The sequence below is a fragment of the Camelus ferus genome, chromosome 11 (genome assembly GCF_009834535.1).
Source record: "Camelus ferus isolate YT-003-E chromosome 11, BCGSAC_Cfer_1.0, whole genome shotgun sequence".
NCBI lineage: Eukaryota > Metazoa > Chordata > Mammalia > Artiodactyla > Camelidae > Camelus > Camelus ferus.
In genome coordinates this window covers 23,629,091-23,649,947 of record NC_045706.1, presented here as the reverse complement: position 1 = coordinate 23,649,947, position 20,857 = coordinate 23,629,091, and the positions used below count along the sequence as shown (strand labels likewise).

Genomic DNA, 20,857 nt, shown 5'->3' with positions numbered 1-20,857 from the left:
CCACATAAATCTTTTTATTTCTGTCTAGTAAGTTTTCAAACTGCTAGTGACTTTAAATTATACTAGCTCTTGCATTACTTCTAATATTAATGATTTCTGGATGGCTCCTGACCAATTCCTTACCCTCAGTATTCTAGGATGATTAAATGCATTCATTATTATTAAAGCAATGGTCTATTAAGTTACATAGAGTACCTTGGGGCCATGTGGGAAATCAAACAGGTAAGTCATAATTTTCTGGAAAAAAAAAATCCAACATAAGGTCCAATACTACTTCTGCAAAAGATATGTACCTAAAAAAATCACACACAAGCTTTTCATAAGACATGTCTTTTTCAATGTAGGATTCATCACATTCCTGTTTCCGCTAAAGATTTATGAAATCATGGCAGTGGAAGCCAGAAATTAATGCTTCATTATAACAAACAAACACAAGCTTCTGACATTCTCAGTAGGACACAGGCTTCTTCTGGGAGACATTTTTATACAGATTTATCCATGTACTCCTATCCAATTCTAGTGGACTGGAACACATATTTAGAGGTAAGGGGCATCTGAGATAAGGCCGTAGAGAAAAATAATGACTCACATGAAAACAACATACTTGACCTTCTTACTACTGTTCCTAGACCAACCAAGCCAACTTACTTGCTTACTCCAAATCACCAGATTTCTAAATCAAGATTTTAAATAAAGAGGATTGGGGAGTGCTGAGCTTCTTGCTAGTACTATGAACTTGTAACTGTCAGCAAAAATACCATGAGGTTAAAGAGTTAAACAGACTATTCTATATGCTTTCCTTGTGGCAAAATTTTTTTTAAGTTAAGAGACAGTAAATTTTGATGGCTAAGAATCAAAACATCTTTGCACCATCTATTGCTGTCTGGCTCCCAACAGTAGGGAGGTCACGTATGCATACATGTGCAATAAAGGGTGTGACTTCTCAAGTTTATAGGAATGATGAACAAAGAGACAGAGAAAACATTTAATCAGCACAAATGTTTTCAATAACCCCAAAATGAAAACCTTCAAGTAGCCAATTGTAATCAGGGAAAATAATCAAAAGAAATATTTAGAAAAATTTGAGAACCGCTCTAATGTATGCTATATATTTTCACTTTTTTCATTCTGCTTTCAAAATGAAATGGCAAAAAAAACTACCCTCACTTAATAAACTACTATCTTCCTAATCATCTTCACAGTTCTTTAGTCCAAAATAATTCCTTTGTATAAATAAACAAATGTGAATATTAAGTACTTACATCTGTATATTTATAGTCACTGTTGGTGGCAAGAAATACCTTCCCTACTTCTTTCATCCGGCTCAGAAGCAAAGGCAGTTTTCCCTGAAATGTAATCATGGCGATAAGTGAAACAATGCAAACAAAGATTTTCCTCCACTTAAGATGGGGTTATGTCCCAATAATATACCGAATATGATAGCTAGCCTCACCAACCTTAAACATGCTAAGAACATACATTAGCCTACAGTTGGGCAAAATCATCTAACACATAGCCTACTTTATAATAAAGTGTTGAATATCTCTTTATTAAATTTCTTAAATTAGTTCATTAAATTATTTCTGTACTGAAAGTGAAAAGCTGAACGAACGTATCAGCCGTTTACCTTCGTGACGGTGGGGCTGACTGGGAGCTGTAGCTTGCTGCTGCTGCCCAGCATCTTGGGAGTACCGAAGGGCATACTGCTAGCCCAGGAAAAGACCAAAATTCAAAATTCGATATACAGTTTCTACCAAATGTGTACTGCTTTCACACCATCGTAAAGTCAAAAACTCTTAAGTCAGGGACCATCTACATATATTCATTTGCACTGTGGAGTAGCCATACACTGGACTTTTGTTCACTGAAACAGGAATAGGGGACATCCTTTAAGGGATGGTTGGTTGGTTTCAGAATTTTGCATTTAGAAGTCCACGTTATCACTATGGATGATTTATACACATAACATACATGGCTGTATAACAGATTTATATATAATATATATAAAATGATATATAAATTATATGCTTATTAAAAACATATTTCTAACTTTCTTATTATGTCTGCCTCAAGAAAGGGCTTAAATTACTTTCTTCTCTTAAAGTAAGTGAAGTGTGTCAGAGACTAGGAGAAGCCAATTTTAAACATCAGCTAAGTACTCTATGGAGAGTGTTAGCTATGGCTTCACTGTGTATACTTTCATTTCATGAAACACCTTGCAGAACAAAATGATGTGTGCAGGATGCAAGCTAGGAATGCCCAGACCCACCTGCAGATACATGAGGAAATTCTAACTCCTGATGTGACCAGAAAGAAAAACAGGCCTTTCCTTCTCTCACAGTAAATAGGTTCCCTTCACTCAAATTCTCCTGGATCTCTCCTGAACCCCTCAATGTTCTTTCTTGAAACAACAATCATGGGGTGGGAATGGAGGAAAAACAGGAGGTACAAAGGCTGAAAATAATAAGAAATCTTTACCAAAGTACTTTGAGAAAATATTGCATTCTGGTACTTTTACTCCATAAGGAAGACATATCTCAGTGCTCTGTGTGTGTGTGTGTGTGTGCGCATGCTTTTTATTTTGAAATAATTTGACTTACACAAAAGTCGTGAAAATAGTACAGAGGGTTCCCATATATTCTTCATCCAGCTTCCCTTAATATTAATATCTTAACCCCAGTACAATGATCAAAAGTAAGAAATTAAGATTGGCACAATGTTATTAACTAAATTATAGATATTTTAAAATTTTATTAGATTTGCCACTAATATCTTTTAAAGTATTTTAAATATTTCCTCATTATTCTCTGTTGATAGCTTAAAGAAAGTTTAAATAAGTCACACATATGTACATTTTTGAGACGACCTAGCACTGTGGTTATGATTCAGGTTATATTCAGCTGTGACTCTTGGCTTTACTACTTGCTAACTGTATGAAGTTGAGCAAGTTATTTAATCCTCCCAGCCCCACTTTCTTTGTAAGGCAGAGGTAACTAGGGTTATATGGAAGATTAATGGGATATTATGTGTGATCAGTTGGTACAGTGATGTGCACACAGTAACCACGCTAGCTGCTATTGCTATAATTAGAGCTAAAAGGACAAATGAAATACTGGGTCTTCTTGCCTATCAACAAACAGGAAAAACTAAGACCTATGCTCCAGCTGAAAATTCTGTGATTATACTTGGCGTGTGTTAAATTGCCAAGACAAAGAAATATCTTCCCTTGTCCATTTCATTATAAACAGGCTTGTTATTAATTTCCCTAATAGGTAAAAGAAGCTACCACGCAGATCTATTTTTCCCTTTATTACTTACATCTTTGACTACATACTTCTCAAGATTTTCAACTGTCTTTTCCTTAAGGGAACCCTAGAGGAAGAAAAAAAGAAAATAAAGAACAAAATCAATTTTTAACAGTTTATAAGAACAACTGTGCTTACTATCAACCTAAATGCATTTCTTGAGTATTTCCTGAATGGAAAAGTAAATAAGCTAAAGAAGGCCAGGATAAAGTGGTAGACATGATTTGCTGCAATTATGCCTCCAAAATGTATTTAAAATAAAAATTATTTTTATTTTAAACTAAAAATCAAAAGGCATTTCATATTTTATTTGGTACAATTTATAATAAATGTAAACATAGTAATATTAATTAGTCAATGTTATTGGGCAAGTGGGAGGTATTTGCAAAAAATAAATGGACCATAAGCCTCCTCAAAGACATGGATGGTATAAGTATCATCTTAACACTAAAATCTCTTCTAGTAAGTTTGGGAAATGCAAAATGAAAAAAGATCCAGAAGCCAGGCACCACCACTGAGAAAAGTCAGCATTACCTCTGTAAGCAGGACAGCTAAAGATAAGGACAAAAGTATTCTAAAGAGCTATCAATAGGGACAAATCCTTTTTAACTTTTTTAAACAGATGAAAAATCCTGCTCTATTTGCACTTGGAAAGTTAACGTTAGACCATAAAAAACACATGCCAGACAGAGAGCAGGTGAAGCAGCAGCATCTAGTACCTTGTAATGAACCCAGTCAACTGCATCTCTTACATCCTGGAACATACTCCGGTAAGACATGAAGAGGTCTCCATCTTTAAATCCTGTTTCACAGCTACAGAAAGATGAAAAGAACATGACAGGGAATCCAAAGGAGGGTAAACAAAATGAGTATCAAACACTGCCCAGGGGACCCAAAGGTTCCACTGTCACATGGATAGAGGCTGTGTGGCTAATTCAGAAAATAATTACTCCCTAATGAAAATCCACTTTGACCACCAGAGATGACTATAGTGTTCAACTGAATACAATAATTGTGAACAGACACAAAAAGGTAGAATAATATACTGAATGGAAGCTAAAAGACCAGTTCCAAAAATATCAGGTTCTTTTATTCATCACTTTTAAGAAACAGGTTCCCATCAAAGAAACATTTAAAATGAGTAATTCAGGTGCTCTCCACCCTGACTTTTCTGACAGTGTCTAGGTACAAAGGCATTGCCTATTTTCTATTTATCGTAGTGACTTAGTGCTCCACCAAATTTAGTGCCTTAAAGTGGATAAGGCCTACAGAAGGTAAGAAGTTAGCAAACTCTGGCACATATGGCTGAACATACAATTCCCCCTAGAAAGGAAAGGATAACTTGTTTAAGACTTAAGCAACATTTTACTTCAGGGAGGATAAACAATATTTCTTCCTCAACCAAATCTTGTTGGGCCTGGGAATGAAACTAAATTACCATCCCTGAAAGGCTCCTGGGTAGCTGCTGTGAAATGAGTTGGGGGGTTTTAGTGCAATTCTGCTTGGACAGATAATCATCACACAAACCTCCCACTCAGTTGTCACAATTAGCACCTCTGCTGGCCGTCTTCATTCCCAGGAGAAGCCAATCAGAAGTGGTCCCTTCCAAACATGGCTGCAGCACACTGGCAAGGAGAGGGGCCGTGTGGGAGGTGAGAGCCTGCATGGAGCTGCTGGTGCTGTCCCATCTCTCAGGCTGGCAATGTGGCATCTCTCACTAGCACTAAATTCACTTCAGAAAAGCAGAAAAGACCTACAATGGCCAGTTCTCTAAAACCCTGTACATTAATTTTTTTAAAAAAATCAATTGGGAAAAGAAAATTATAGTATACACATACCTGGTATATCTGGGACAATTAGTAAAAAAATCTACTAGGCAGGCCAACAGGTAGGTCTCTGAAAAATGAAGAATAGATACTCATAAGCTGTAAGTGAGATAATTCAAACTTGTTTCATTATCTCCCCTGAACAAAGGCAAATGATCATGGAAAGAAGGGAAAGCATCAGTACATATAAGCACAGAGTAAGTCTACCTGGTAGGTTGAATAGTGTGTTCAGAATGTAAAATCTTTCAGTGTCATCTCGTTGGATAAATTTATTTGGATACTGCTCTCTAGTTTCTGGTCTGAAAGAAAAAGTTTTAAATTATCAATAAAAAATTAACATAATAAGTGAGAAATATTCATCATTCAAAAATTCATTCAAATATTTTGGTGGCTATATGCAAGGCAAGGTTCAAATGATGTATGTGGGTAGCTCTGAAGATGAACAAGCTTGGTTCTAGCCCTTAAAAAGATCTGTCTGGTAATGGAGGTGAGTCACATACACAATTATAACAAGGTAAAAAGTCACAACTACCACAAGAAAGGTGTGAAGAGCTATGAGAAAACTGAGGAAGGGGAGACCATTTCAACTTAAGGAGAGAAGTCAATGTGGGAATGCGGCAAGGAAAATCTAGGAAGGATTCATGAAAGTGGTGGCATCTGAGCTGGTCCTTAAAGGCCAGGTAGAACAATTCAGAAACTAGTCCAATTTGAGCATAGAAAGGAGAACAGAGAAAAATAAAGCTAGAAAGATGAATTGAGTCAGATCATGCTGTTGTTCTTATACTTCATTCAGGGGCAACAAGAGTGTCACTGATAGTTTTTAAAACCGTCAGAGCTGAACTGTAAAAAATACTAAATTAGTAGCAATATTAGGATAAAATAGAGGAAAAAATGTGATGTGTTGAAAAGATGGCTACAAATTCTTCCTATCTCTGTTATGTGAATTTGCAGTTCCTCTAATTAAAAGGTTCAGTCTATTTCTCCATCCTTGAATACAGGCTTAAATAGCAGCAAATGGGATCCAAGCAGAGATTTAGAAAACACTTGTGTATTGGGGCTTGCTTTTCTTGCAGCACTTGGAACTCTGAGACTGCGATGTGAATGAAAGTGAAATAACCCACTGGAAGATAAAAGGCTGTGTGCAGAAATGAGGTGCCCCAGCCAGCAGGCTGCCAACTGTCAGACATGTGAGTGAGGCCATTCTAGATCAGCTGAGTAATCCTAGAAATGCCCAGCTGGTCATTGTTTTAAGCCACTAAGTTCTGAAGTAAGTTATTATGCAGCAAAAACTAACCGACACAGAAACAAAGGACTGAGAAATCAGGTGGTTACCGCAATAGTACAGATGAGAAGAGTGGGGACATGTCCCAGACTGAGGGCAAAGGAAATTAAAAGGTAGAATTATTTAAGAGAGATTACCAAGATAAAATGAGTAAGACCAGGCAATTGATCAAATGTGGCAGATGAGGGACATAAGATTCAAAGATGATGATGCTCACACTAAGGTATCTCAGAGAGTTGGGGTACCATTAACTGAAACATGAAAACTAGATAAAAAGTAGATATAAGAGTTTTATTTTGAATACATTAAGCTCTAAGTAAACATTTTTACAGGCAATTAGAAGCAAAGGTCAAGAACTTAAAACAGAGATTTAAACTTGAGAGATAGCTGGGATCATCTAATGCACAGGTAACAGGTGAAGTCATGAAGACTATTTATATATGAGGCCGCTGAGAGTGAAAAGAAAAAAGAGAAGACTGGGAACAGATCCACAAAGAATATTTAGAGTTTAAAAGAAAAAGTCAGTGAAACAAACAGAAGTTGTCACAGATGCATGAGAACCTTGGAGAGTGAAATAAAACAGTACAAGAAGAAGAGTTAGTATTAATAAAAAGTATTTACAGAGAAACCAAAAGGGAGAAAAACTAAAATATAAAAATGCACAATCCTCACAGTGAATATATGGAGATTAATTAATTTAAATAAAGGACACCAAATTTAAAGTTCATACTCAGAATAACTTGGGCAAATTCCATTTGAGTTTGTTAACTACAAATGGCATAAACTCTAGTTACGAATATGAAGTCACATCAGCTCCCTATCTTAGTCATCCTTCTGAAATAAGAGTTTCCAATAAAGAATAATTTTGTAGAATATCACATCTTCTAGCCTTCCAATATTTACAGTAATGAAAATTAAGGCTGAAGAGAATAATAATGATATGCTTTCCTTAGCCAGGTTTAGATGACACTGTCCCCTTACATATAATGTACTGTCTTATTTCCTTCATCATTGAAGAGTAATTCCTCTACATAAGGATAGTTAACAGTTATTTATTAGCCAATTAGAACCCCAAAATAACATAATTTAAACAGAATGTAATTGCTAACTGTATTTAAGTGTCAAATCATGCTAGTATACATTTAAACTAAAAATTAATGGGGAGGTAATGTATCATAAAAGCAGGGATACTAGACTTGGAGCTGGGAATAAAACCATTACAGTACAGTACTGCTAACTTTCTGTGACCCATAGAATAAAAATTTGATCTTGGTATTATCCTAGCCTGAAACTTTAAAAGGCTTTACCACTGTCTGAAAAGAAGCTCTACCTCATTGGCAAGGCATGTAAGGTGACACCTGGTGGAGCCCTAACTTCCCTTTAACCTTGTCTACCACTAGACTTCAATAACTATCTCCCTTTCCCTCCATCTTCATTCTCTCCTACTCCATGGGCTTTTTTTTTAGACTCTAAAGACTACAGAGGTAAGTGTTGTTTGAATGATTCTGCATTTATTCATAAATGACTTACTTCTTTTTTTTTAATTGAAATACAGTTACAATGTGCCAATTTCTGGTGTATAGCATAATATCCCAGTCAAGTGTGTGTGTGTGTGTGTGTGTGTGTGTGTGTGTGTGTGTGTGTGTGTGTGTGTGAGAGAGAGAGAGAGAGAGAGAGACATACATACACCACACCTTCTTTATCTATTCATCTGTCAAAGGACACTTACGTTGCTTCCGTGTTGAGGCTATTGTTAATCGTGTTGCTATGAACACTGGGAAATACATCTTTTGTCTCTTGTAACAGTTTTTATTTTGAAGTCTATTTTGTCTGATACAAACATTGCTACTCCAGCTTTCCTTTGTTTTCCATTTGTGTGAAATACTTTTTTCCAACCCCTCACTTTCAGTCTGTATGTCTTTCTAGATCTGATGTGGGTCTCTTGCAGGGAGCATATATATGGGTCTTGTTTTTGTGTCCATTCAGCCAGTCTACATCTTTTGGTTGGAGCATTTAGTCTATTTACATTTAACGTAATTATCGTTATGTATATTCTTATTGTCATTTTGTTTTGGTATTTGATTTTGTAGGTCTTTTTTCTCTTTTCTTTTGTTCTCTTGTGATTTGATGACTATCTTTAGTGTTATGTCTGGATTCCTTTTTCTCTTTTTGTGTGTGTATATCTATTGTGGATTTCTGGTTTGCAGTTAGCATGAGGTTTTTGTATATCTGTGTGTGTGTGTGTATATGAATATATATAAATATATATATATATATATATATATTTTGTATGTATGACTGCTTTAAGTTGCTGATCTCTTAATTTCAAATGGATTTTAAATACCTAGCATTTGTACTCTCCTCCCCTCATGACTACTGTTTTTGATAACATACTTTACATCTAATTGTTTTGTGTATTCTTTAGCAGATTGTGAATACAGATGATTTTGCTACCTCTGTCTTTCAACCTCCCTACTAGTTTGTGTATAGATGATTTCCTACCTTTACTGTATGGTTGGTTGCCTTCACTGGTGAGCTTTTCCATTTCATAATTTTCTTGTTTCTAGTTGTGGCCTTTTTGTTTCTGCCTGGAAAAGTTCCTTTAGCATTTGTTGTAAAGCTGGTTTGGTGGTGCTGAATTCTTTAAGTTTTGCTTGTCTGTAAAGCTTTTGATTTCTTTAGCAAATATGAATGAGAGCTTTGCTGGGTAGAGTATTGTTCTTGACTGTAGGTTTTTCTCTTTCATCATTTTAAATATATTGTGCCACTCTCTTCTGGCCTGCAGAGTTTCTGCTGAAAAGTCAGCTGATAGTCTTATGGGAGTTCCCTTGTATGTTCCTTGCTGCTTTTCCCTTGTTGCTTTTAATATTCTTTTTGATTTTTGTCATTCTGATTACAATGTGTCTTGGTGTGCTACTCTTTGAGTTAATGCTGTATGGGACTCTGTGCTTCCCAGACTTGGGTGACTGTTTCCTTTCCCAGGTTAGGGAAGTTTTCAGCCATTATTTCTTCAAATAATTTCTCAGGCCCTTTCTCTCTTCTCCTTCTGGGACCCCTATAATGCGAATATTAGTGCACTTGATGTGCCCTATAAGTCTCTTAAACGGTCCTCATATCTCTTCATTCCCTTTTCTGCTCTGCGTACTGATTTCCACTACTCTGTCTTCCAACTCACTGATCTGCTCTTCATATCCTTTAGTCTACTATTTATTCCTTCTAGTATATTCTTCATTTTGGGTACTATATTCTTCAACTTTGGCTGTTCCTTATATTTTCTAATTCTCTGTTAAAAACTTCTAACTTCTCGCTCTGTGCATCCATTCTCCTCCCGAGTTCTTTGATCACCTTTATGATCATTACTCTGAACTCTTTCTTAGGAAGATTGTGTATCTCCCCGTCATTTAGCTCTTCTTCTGGGATTTTACCTTGTTCCTTCGTCTGGAACACATTCCTCTGCCACATCATTTTGTTTAAATTATTATTTGTATTTTTATGTATGTGGTAGGTTAGTTACATTTCTCAACCCTGGAGAAGTGGCCCTCTGTAGGAGGCATCCTATGCATCCCAGCCATGCATTCTCTGCTCATCACCGAAGGATCAGGGGCCAGCTGTCCCAGGGTAGGGACTGGCTTGCATTTGTGGATTCATTCTGCAGGGTGTGGGATCATAGTTTTCCTGCTTCTGGTGTCTTCCCCTGGTGGGTGAGGCTGATCTAGAGGCCCTATGCAAGCTTCCTGGCAGGAGGGGCCAATGCCTGCCCACTGGTGGGTGGAGCTAGGTCTTGGCTCTTTGAGGGTAGGGCTGTGTCTAGAGGTGGCTGTTGGCTCAGGAAGTCTTTAGGTAGCCTATCCGCTGATGTGTAGAGTTGTGTCCCCACCCAATTAGTTGTCTGGCCTGAGGCATCCCAGCACTGGAGCCTACAGGCTATTGAGGGGAGCCAGGTCTTGGTACTAATGACCCAAGATGTCAGCCTCCAGGAGAGTGCATGCAAATGAATACTCCTCACTATGTCCACCATCAGTCTGTGTCTGTGTCCCCAGGTTGAGCCACAGCCATCCCATGCCTCCCCAGGAGACTCTCCAAGACCAGCAGGTAGGTCTGGCTCAAGCTCCTATGAAATTACTGCTTTTGCCCTTGGTCCCCAAGTGCTTGAGATTTTGTGTGTGTCCCTTAAGAGTGAAGTCTCTATTTCCCTCAGTCCTGTGGACGTCCTGCAATAAAGCCCTGCTAGCTTTCAAAGTCAAATGCTCTGGGGGCTCCTCTTCCTGGTGCTGCACTCCTGGGCTGGGCAGCCTGACGTGGGGCTCAGAACTCTCACTCCAGTGGGAGAACTTCTACAATGTAATTATTCTCCAGTCTGTGGGTCACCCACTGGGGGTGGGGGTATGGGATCTGATTATATTGCATGTGCGCCACTTTTACCATTTCATTGTGGTTCTTTATGTCATTAATTGTAGAAGATCTTTTCTGGTAGGTTCCAGTCTTTTTCATCAATGGTTGTTCTGCAGTTAGTTGTGATTCTAGTGTGCTCATGAGAGGAAGTAAGCTGAGGGTCCTCATTCTACTCCACCATCTTGGCTGCTAACCTGATGTTTTAAAAAATTTTAACCACATGATCAAACATTTGAAGCTATTCATCAGAATACAAAAAATAATGTATTAGCTGTTAAAAATCTTAGTCATTTACATTGCTGTAGTTTTAAATTTTTCAAAGCACTTTTATGTACATACCTCTTCTGAGCAGCTACCTAAGAACTGCCTTAAAAAGGAGAAAATAAAAATCTTAGAAGTTCAAAAAGTCAAAGCCACTACAGTTCCTTTTGGGCCAACTGCAAGATCAGCTTTGTCAAATTCTATATAATTAGAAGGCATGTAATTTAAACAAAATGTAACTGCTAACTACGTAAGCCAGTTTGGGTCCTAACTGCCTAATAAATAATTGTGAAGTATCCCGATGTAAAGGAATTACTCTTTAATATCAAGAGAATAGGAAAATATATTACATTTGGGGAGACAGTATCATCTTCATATTGTTTGAATATAAAATACACTAGAAAGAGGCCAAAGGTTCTTTGCACTCACCCCCTTATGAAGTTAAATCCATGTGCACAGACCAAGAGGTTTCCATAGGCATCAACTTTCAAAAGATTTCCATAAAGTGTGTCAAAGACAAGTCCCCTATGTGAAAATGAAGACATCATCAATAATGCAGAGTAACACAGGCAGTAATCTAATGCAGTATTTACTCAATCACGACAAACCAACCCTTATCTTATTCAAGTTTTATGGCAACTCAAGTATGTTCAAAACAATATAACCCGAGAGGCTAAAGTGAGTAAATAAAATCTTAAAAACGAATCCCAGAGCAACTAACAAATATTTTCTCTGTCCAGATAAATAATCACAACTGTTTTACTGTGAGGAATAAGAGCTTAATCAAACAAGGTGTAAAAAATACTACAGCTAGTTCTATTCTGAAGTAGTATCTCTTTTAATTTCCTCGGACAACTGAGCTGGCTTATATTTTCCTCTATTAGATGTTGTATATGGGACATATTTGATATCTCAAAATAAGCAGCATCTTTCTGAATCTCATATCTTTCCTATCAAATCAGAATTGCAAACTGCCAAGAAGGCTCCTGATTACCAAGTTAAATATATTAGCAAAACATATAACTGCTCTCCAACAGTGTAAGGTAGGAGCATTTGCAATTACTGCCCATCAGTTTTAATAATCTCTCTTCTTTCCCATAAATAATCTCTCTTCTTATTGTTCTTTAATAACAATAAAGTTCAAAGTTCAAGTCAAGAACACAAAACACATGGTGTACATGAAAGGTTCATGGTAATTTCAGAATCAACACCAACTAAAAACAAAACAAAAAAAACTCCAAAGAACCTTTCTATGTTTTGTTGTTGTTTCGGTTATGGATGCATTTGGAATTATTAATTTGGGGGATAGAAGGAAGGGTTTTAATCCAAAAAAATCTTGAAAAATTACCTGGTAGGGAATGTAGAATCATAAGCAAAGCTGAGCAGCTCCTGAGGATAACCAATAGAAACTAATCTCTCCACAGTAAGCTCAAAGCCAAGGGACTCATACTCCGGGGACTTGTACACTGCATAAAGAGGAGGTTCTCATTAAAAGAATAGCCAATTAAAAAAGAAGGCAAATGAGTGAATTTCTACTCTTTCCCAATTCCGCTCTCATCCTAAATCTGCCATTCTTCTTTTCTTTCAAACTCCATGTTTTGTACTGCTCCAAGTAATCACAGAACTCAATTGTTAATCTGTGGAAATAGGTCATATTATAGTAAGAGGAGCAGCAACAAGATGTATTATCAGGCATTTCAGAACAGCTCTTTGATTCTTAGGAAACCTAATCCACCATTTTTTCCCCTTTATCTATTCTTTCACGCCCATGATCTAAAGGCAGGAAAAACAAGTAACATGCACAGCTGTGATATTAGCCATGAGACTATAATTAACATAAAACTAAATAAATATGTTAAAGTCCTCACTGATATGCATAATTCGTGTAAGAATCCTTCAACATTAGGTTTTTTTTTTTTAAATCAATCTGTTTTTTAGAATTCCTGTCTGGCTTGGTAATTGCTTTATACTCCTTCTCCAATGAGCATAATTCTATTTGTTAGGATTTATTTGTTTTCTTTATCAGCCCTAACAATGTCATAGTCATCAAAACTGCATTTTACAAATTGTCACTACTAAAACAATCATAAAAAGACATGTCTGAGACAGGGAAATCTGGATGTGAACTGGCAATTAGACTTTGAAGAACTGTAACTCATTTTATAGACCTGATTATGGAAGAATGGGTATGTGCAAATATGCACGCGCGCGCACACACACACACACACACACACACACACATAAAATATATATACCTCTTTATCTGCCAAAGAGAATACTGAGTTCGTTACAGGTAAAATAAAATAGATTTTGGAATATGGGGGTTTCTCTTTAATATGTATGTCTGAAGTTTTCTATAATGAAAAAACTTTATAGAATCACTGTGGTTCAGTATAAAGAAAATGTTGCTCCTTTAAACAGATTTCTTCCAAATGAAATATTTAAGTAAGCAACTTTCCATCAATCTCCAGGAGTGGGTAAGCCGTATTAAAAATAAAAATAAAATGACCTACAATCTTGCTAAATGCCAAATGAGGCAAAAAAAAAAAATTCTATTCTTATGTCTCATAATAATGCAACTGTTATTATTATATTATAGTTCTAGCTATGATTAACAGCTCAAACTGATTTTTCATTACAATCAGTCTGCCTATCCAAGTTAATGCTAATATTTTAATGAATATGATTCAACTTTCTCTTTCCAAAAACAATCCTTTAGAATATTTCTGGAAGCACATAAAAGAAACTGGTAATACTGTTTGGTTGCCTCCAAAGAAGGGAATTGAGCGGCTAAGAGATGGGGAAGGAAGGAGACTTTCATGTACCTTCTTACGTACCTTTAAAACTGTAACATACTCATATATTTACACATTCTTTTAATTAAATTGAAATTTTTAAAAAGCAGGGTGAGTTTTTTAAAATCCTTTAATAAACAACTGTCACATTTAAAAAGCCTAAAAATTTTAAGGTCCTTTAGAAGATGATTAAGTCTCATCTCACCAGAACAATGCCTAAAGAAGCTGTCATTTCTTTTGTTGTCTCAGGGGTAATAATAATTTAATACTAATGCTAACCCTGGCTAACATTTTCAAAACTGGCTATATTTTTTTCTTCCCCTCAATTCCAGCCCCATCCTCAACCCTCCCGCCCCCCAAAACTTTTTGAAGCATCAGGTGTGGAATTCTTAAAAGTAGATGACATATACTGTGGTAAAGAAAGTGTTATATATTCATACACACTACCAGAATAAGAGCTGGTGTATTATTATAAAACCAGGAAAGCATGCTATCCAATGATGTCAAATTGAATTATTTTGAGACATATACAGTAACATCTCATCCCACCCCTTACTTCCACTTCAATTGAAAATAAATCTCATTTTAACAAAATTTCCATAAAACAAAGATTACTTCTCAATCCTAACAAAGTCCCACTTATTTCAAACAATATTTAATGGAACAAAATTCCAGTACAGCTAAGTAATTTGGATAATTCACTGACATTTGTTCTCACAGGACTTGGCTCATATAAAACATTTTCAATTATTAATTTTTCAGAAAGATAATTTGTTGGATATGTCTTAAGAATGGGAGACAGAAACAAACCTTAGTCACAACCCCACCCAGGCTCACTCCTAAATAAACAATTTTCCCTAGTTAGAGAAGTGATGGAATAAGTGGTTAAAATCTATTTCTATGAGGCAATTTAGATTAATATCCAAATTAATTTATTCAGAATTTTTAGTGAAAAAAATGTGGGTGGGGTGGTGGTGTCTCAATTCCCCATTTTGTCACCATAAAACGTAGAATAGCAGAAAATACAACGCTATACTCTTGCCACATTGTGTTGAATCCAGGGAAGAATTTCCAAGTGTTCAACTGAGGTGACTTTCTAGAAATTCCACCTATAGAAATAAATACTTTAAATTTCCTTTCTCTCAGTGAGTTTAGGAGACTTCCCAAAAATACAATGTATTTTCCCCTTTGTAGTTGGAAGTGGGGTACACCATGGAAGACAGAGTACCCCTGAAGTTACATAGCAAGTATAAACATCAGCTGAAGCCAGAATCTAATCCCCAAGTCTCATCTGAAGCCTTTTGGGGTGGGGTGGGGGTATAGTGCCACTGTTAAAAATGAATTTCTAGATAACATAGGACAGCAAAACTTAAGCTTGGGTACTGAAACACACTACTCTCCCTCAAATTTCTTTCAACTAGTTCAAAATAAACTACTCTAGTCACAGGTGGGGATGGATTTAGCAAAGAAGAGTCCAAGTTCAACTTTGACAACATTATCTATTTCACTAAGCTCTGTATTAATCAGCAAGACCTACAAGCTATTGACATTCTCTCATAAGCTTCCCAGATAATCATTTCAGTAACACTAACTCCCAGGTCATTAAACCATCTGCTAGAGAACTATACAGTTCAACTAGGGCTGTAGAAGCAGAACTGTAGCTGCACAGAGCATGAGTTTAGATGTTTTGTTCTAAGTGTCCTTTGGGAAGAATCACAATTTGTTCTGACCTGGTGGCAAAAACGACTATTCCTGAAGCCTATAAAGTACCATCATTCCTTAAACAGACAAATAAAAAGCAAAATTCCTTCTTTAATCAACCAGGCTCTTCAAAGCCAGCCTTGACATCTGTGGGAAACCATATGTACAACCTTAGACTTAAGGCTCTATATGCCTCTCCACAGCTGCAAAGGCTCTAATTTCAATTTCTCTGGCAAAACTGGCAAGTAGATGATGCATAGCTTCTAGCTCAGTTCTTGCAACTGACTTTCCAAAACACAGCCAAGCTTCAAGAGTCAACATAACCTCACACATCCACTGCTTATTTCTTCTTTGAGAAAGTCCTCAGGCCTACCCTAATTTACCCAATATCCAAAGACAAAGGAAGAAGTTATTTTAAGGGCTAGAGTCCAAAAAAGAGGACTGCTTCAGGCACTAGGGCAGCACACAGTGTTCTCAGGTTACGTAACCAGACTATAAAGAGAACAAGCGAAGCTTTGAAAGCTGAAGCTACTGAGAGCATTTAAGATATTCTTTACTTCATAATCTGCAAAGAAAAAACAGCTCTTCAAAAAATATCAGTTGCATGCTGTGGAGATGAAAGCTGTGGGCTCTGTTTTGAGTAGATTTTGTTCATACAAGATAGAACCTACATTGGAGGAGGCAGCCCCTTTGGAATGAGCTGAAAACTTTCTGCAAGGGAAGTCTGGAATTCTCATGCACTTTTTACCTCTGCCACCAAGATACACTGTGTAATAGCTTACAGATTTTAGAAAAAGGAAGGGCAAACCTCTACAGAGGTTCCAGCCTAGCAGAATGCTGCTGCCAAAATGAGAACTCACATGAGGCAGATGCAGATGCAGAGTGTGTCACTCCAGTCTTGAAGGAGTTACACTGGCTCGCCTGTTAAAAAACAAAACAAAGCAACAAAACAAAACAAAAACAAAAACAAAAACTGGTTTTAAAACTGTTGTGATGGGCTGGAACAGAGAGATACCACTTGGAAACTGGTATTTACAGGAGTTACTGCCCTCCTATTTAGAAGCCTTTGACCATCACTAAAATTCATCTAATTGGCCATAACAAAACAAGGATATTGAAGATAAGCCTAAGTATTATGCATAATTTAACTTTTCTGGTACTCTGAGCCTAGAATACAAATCGAGTCTGATCCTGAAATGTTAAGTCAAAAGACAAAAATAAATTTATTTTGTCTTAGTTTATTTTCTCTAGCACATTTCAGGTTTATATGATAGAAACTGAATGCAACTGGTAAACAGCATTTAAAACTTTAGTAAGTGAAACAGATTGATAAAGGACACAAGAATAAACCAGAGCAGTCTCATCTTGGTTTTACATACCCATTTAAACTAAGTCTACCTGTACCTATCTACCTACTTTTCTATCCTTCCAACACCTAAATTTGTGATCTTAATATAGATAAGAATCTACTTTACCCTACTGAAAAACCTAACCAGATGTCTAAATGTGGAAGGGAGGAAAAAATTTTATTTTGATTCTGTGAGTGGATATTTGCCCTTGGTAAGTAGGGTCATATTATTCTACTGTCATAAAGTTAAAGGAACTACCTGGTCTAGTAAAATAACTGACTTAAAGATACATGAATCCTTCCAAGATATTGACACTTTTAAGATATGAATTATTTTAAACTTTATAGGGAGTCATTTTCCCCAGAGACATTAAGGTTTTTGAAAACATATGGTTAGATTCATCCAACTTATGGATGTTTTTGTGAAAGGGAGACAGTCCGAAGTTGAACAGCAAAAATAACCAAATATAATGTCTAAAAGTCCTAAAAACATTACAACTAGGGGAAACCAGTATCACCAATCACTATGAAAAACAAAATCCTACCCAACCACCCAAAAATAGTTACTGATTTTTATGCTATAAATGAGAACATCCACATTCTCTATCTATTTAGGCTACATGATTTGTTAGCTCTCTGAGACTGTTAACTAGAAAAAGCAATAATTCACATTATCAATAAGAAAACTTTTAAAAAAATCTTTTCCATTCTCATATAAACAGATACCAGGAGACTTTTTTGCACTTTTTACAACTATTTGAAAACCCAACACAATAACATACATATAGTCAAAATTTTTATCTCTAATCCAAGAGACCACAAATGATCTTTAAAAAGTTACTGAAAAATTCTAAAAATGATCTCAATTTTAATTTACCTAAAATACAAAAGCTAGATACCATGTAACATTTTTAGTAATATAAAAGAAAACCAACTCCCAAAAGACTAGATATGTAAATAAGTAAACAAGTGGTCTGAAAGACTGCCTATTTCAATTCATTGCAAAAGCAAAACTAAATGGGAGATTTGTTTAAAAAATTACCAAGAGAATTAAGAGACTATTTATTTTAAAGTAAAATGAAAAACAATTACCTAATTCAATTTTTTCCCTCTGAGAACCTGTACACTTACTAGAAATGTATATTTAGAGTATTGTTTTTAAATTGAAACAGGAAAACTGAAAATTATTGAAATAAAACTTTAAAAATCCTCTTTAACCAAAGGAGCTGCTTGTACTTTAAAAAAACTAGCTAATATATATATTTCCCCTCAAAATAAGAACACATCATTACACTCAAATGCCTGTATTAAAGTTAGAAGAATGTAACTTAGATGCCTACTGTGTACAGGTACTAGATGCTGAGGGAAAAAAACAAAACAATTCATGGTCTTTGGCCTGAAGGAGTACACAGTGCACTACAGGGATATACAATTAGGTATTTATGACAAATTTTGGAAGATCCATAGCACAGTGTGACTAAGGAGGTATAGAGGGACAGAAACAGGGCCAATTAACCCAGCCCAGGAAGTCTTTAAAAATATGTATGATTCACTCAGGTTTACACAGATAATTTTTTTTTTTTTTTATAATTCACTTTCAGAACCAGTATTTCAAGGTACTATAGTTTGCCAGACAAACTTTCTGAGATTCAAATTCAGGTAATATGTTCCAAATACCTATACCAGGGTCAGGTAGGTCGATTAATGTGAGAAATGGTCCAAATGTTGGTACATGTCTTGCCTAAAGGGAGAAGTAGCTGTCAGCTGTAGCTGACTTTCCTGTGGGAATGAGAACCAAAAGTTGCCATTTATGTGGTAACAGCCAGCCTAGACTTTTACTTGGTATCTTCCAATTTTTAACTACTGATTCAATTTTAAAAACCAACAAACTCTATTTGAGCCAAACTATGGTCTGTGGTCTGAGCTGGGTCCATAGGTCACAGTTGTGCAACCTCCAGCATATACTTTAGATCAGATACTTCCACGTAAGTTCTCCCATCTAACTGAAATGTTCTGACTATCCTTTTTAAAGAGCCTTAAAAAAGTAAATAGAATTTAGGTAATTAATGAATTGGAAATCCAGGTGCAACTAAATTCATTCTTCAATAACCACAGAGTACCCAAGACAATGTTGTTTATTCTATTCATCTAAAAGAAAAATTGAGGGGTGGATTTTAAAATGTAGGAAATGAAGGAAGTTTTATGTAATCACTTAGTTTGGTCCCCTACCATGACGCCGTAACAATTATGCCATAACAAGTGTAATTAATCTGAATCTGATTCCTTCTCATGACTGTGAAATCAAACAAATGTTCACAGTGACTGAAAGAATCACAATCACTTAATGATCTGTCTGGGTTCCCTGACCCAGCAGGTTTTATCCATAAGGTTTAACCTGAATCTTCCCCACACAGCTTAACTCCATTATTCGTCCTTTTCTCAGTGGCCATTATCCCCATGATAAACATTCAGAGAATGTGTAAGCAAAAAAAGAGATAATTAACCAAAGATAGCTATTATATTGGGACTACTTTGAAAATAAGTTTATCCATGTTGAAAATGGCATGGGATATTTTTTAAAAGTTTCATTTTAGTAATTTCACTGATGCAACTAATACTACATGATATTTATTTATAAAAAAGTATTTAGCTTACCTTCGAATACTTTTTATGACTGGCAATGGGAAGTAAAGATCATAAATACTGGCAATGGATTATTTCTGTCACTCATCACATAATACAGAGAAGATGGAATTAGGTTTTATTAAGCAATCTTTTAAATCTCTTAATGATCTAAGAACAAACACATATTACTGCAATTCAGAGAGATGAATCTAAAATTACTTAAAACCCTAACTGGGATACAGAAATGACATAAAGGGAATCAAAGCTTGGAAACTAAGTGTAGACTCATGTATATGTATATAAATAGGGCTGCCTAAAAGTAATGTATATATCTAAAATAGGTGATATATATATGTAATATAAATATATATCTAAAAATAATAATAGTCTTGGGGGTATTTATCTCAACTAATACAAAGAGCTTTAATCCACAAGAAAGATATTACTTCTTTTTAAATTCTTTCTTAACATACAGAGACCACCTCAAAAATATGCTTGGCTGAAGAAACAGTATTTCATTTCCTGAGGGAGGTAGTGTGAGAAATCCTCAAGTTTAAGAAAAAGCAGTAAGAAGAGCTAAAATAAAGATTACATTCTCAAGTGGAAAAGATTAGAAAAGAACTTTAAATTTAAATATCCTTTAAAAATAATCACTTCATTGGTATTTTGTCAGTTTCCTTCACCTGATTTTTAAATTTAATTTTATTAAGGATATTTTTAATCACACACAAAAGTGCAGAAAATATTAAATGAGCTGCTTTAAACCTATCACCCAAGCTTTAATAATCATCACTATTTTGGATTCTTGTTTCACTTACCCTACTTAATTTATTCTCCCCAACTGAAAAACTTTTATCAGATGAAAAGTTTTTAAACTTATCTTTCAAAGAATATTTAAGTAGCACAAATGTACATAAGTATCATATATATGCAACTACAGAATTACTTCATTAACTAGGTCAGATGATCATTTAGTTACTGCTTAAAAATCCTTCCCATTTAGAGGCCAACACAATACTAGACAGTCTTTTATCAGCAATAAGTTATAATAAGAGCTTTCCAAATTAAGGAGTGCTCAGAAATATTTTAACTATACTAAGGTTATCAATTTTACAGTCTTGATGAGAAAATCAATTCTACCAAAAGCACTCATCTTTTCGTATGACAGTACTGGCTTAGTGTTACCATGCATTAATACTCTTAGGAAATCAGAGTTAACACATAAGGTGATATGTTGGGTCAAAGAAAACTGAACAGTGTAAACATGCGAGAAAAACTTTAAATTAGGAATGCCATCAACAATAGTTTAGTTCAAAAAAGCG

General features: G+C 35.6%; 1 protein-coding gene across 1 annotated transcript in view; it reads right to left on the bottom strand.

Annotated features, from left to right (window-relative positions):
- Positions 1-20,857, bottom strand: part of NT5C2 (5'-nucleotidase, cytosolic II) — a 78,932-nt gene that overhangs the window by 6,280 nt on the left and 51,795 nt on the right. Inside the window, exons 4-11 of the mRNA XM_032491019.1 lie at positions 12,415-12,532; positions 11,496-11,591; positions 5,339-5,430; positions 5,144-5,201; positions 4,025-4,118; positions 3,319-3,372; positions 1,263-1,346; positions 196-237 (exon numbers count right to left, since the gene is read on the bottom strand). Coding sequence (XP_032346910.1) covers positions 196-237; positions 1,263-1,346; positions 3,319-3,372; positions 4,025-4,118; positions 5,144-5,201; positions 5,339-5,430; positions 11,496-11,591; positions 12,415-12,532 — 638 coding nt within the window. The remainder of the gene's footprint in view (positions 1-195; positions 238-1,262; positions 1,347-3,318; positions 3,373-4,024; positions 4,119-5,143; positions 5,202-5,338; positions 5,431-11,495; positions 11,592-12,414; positions 12,533-20,857) is intronic.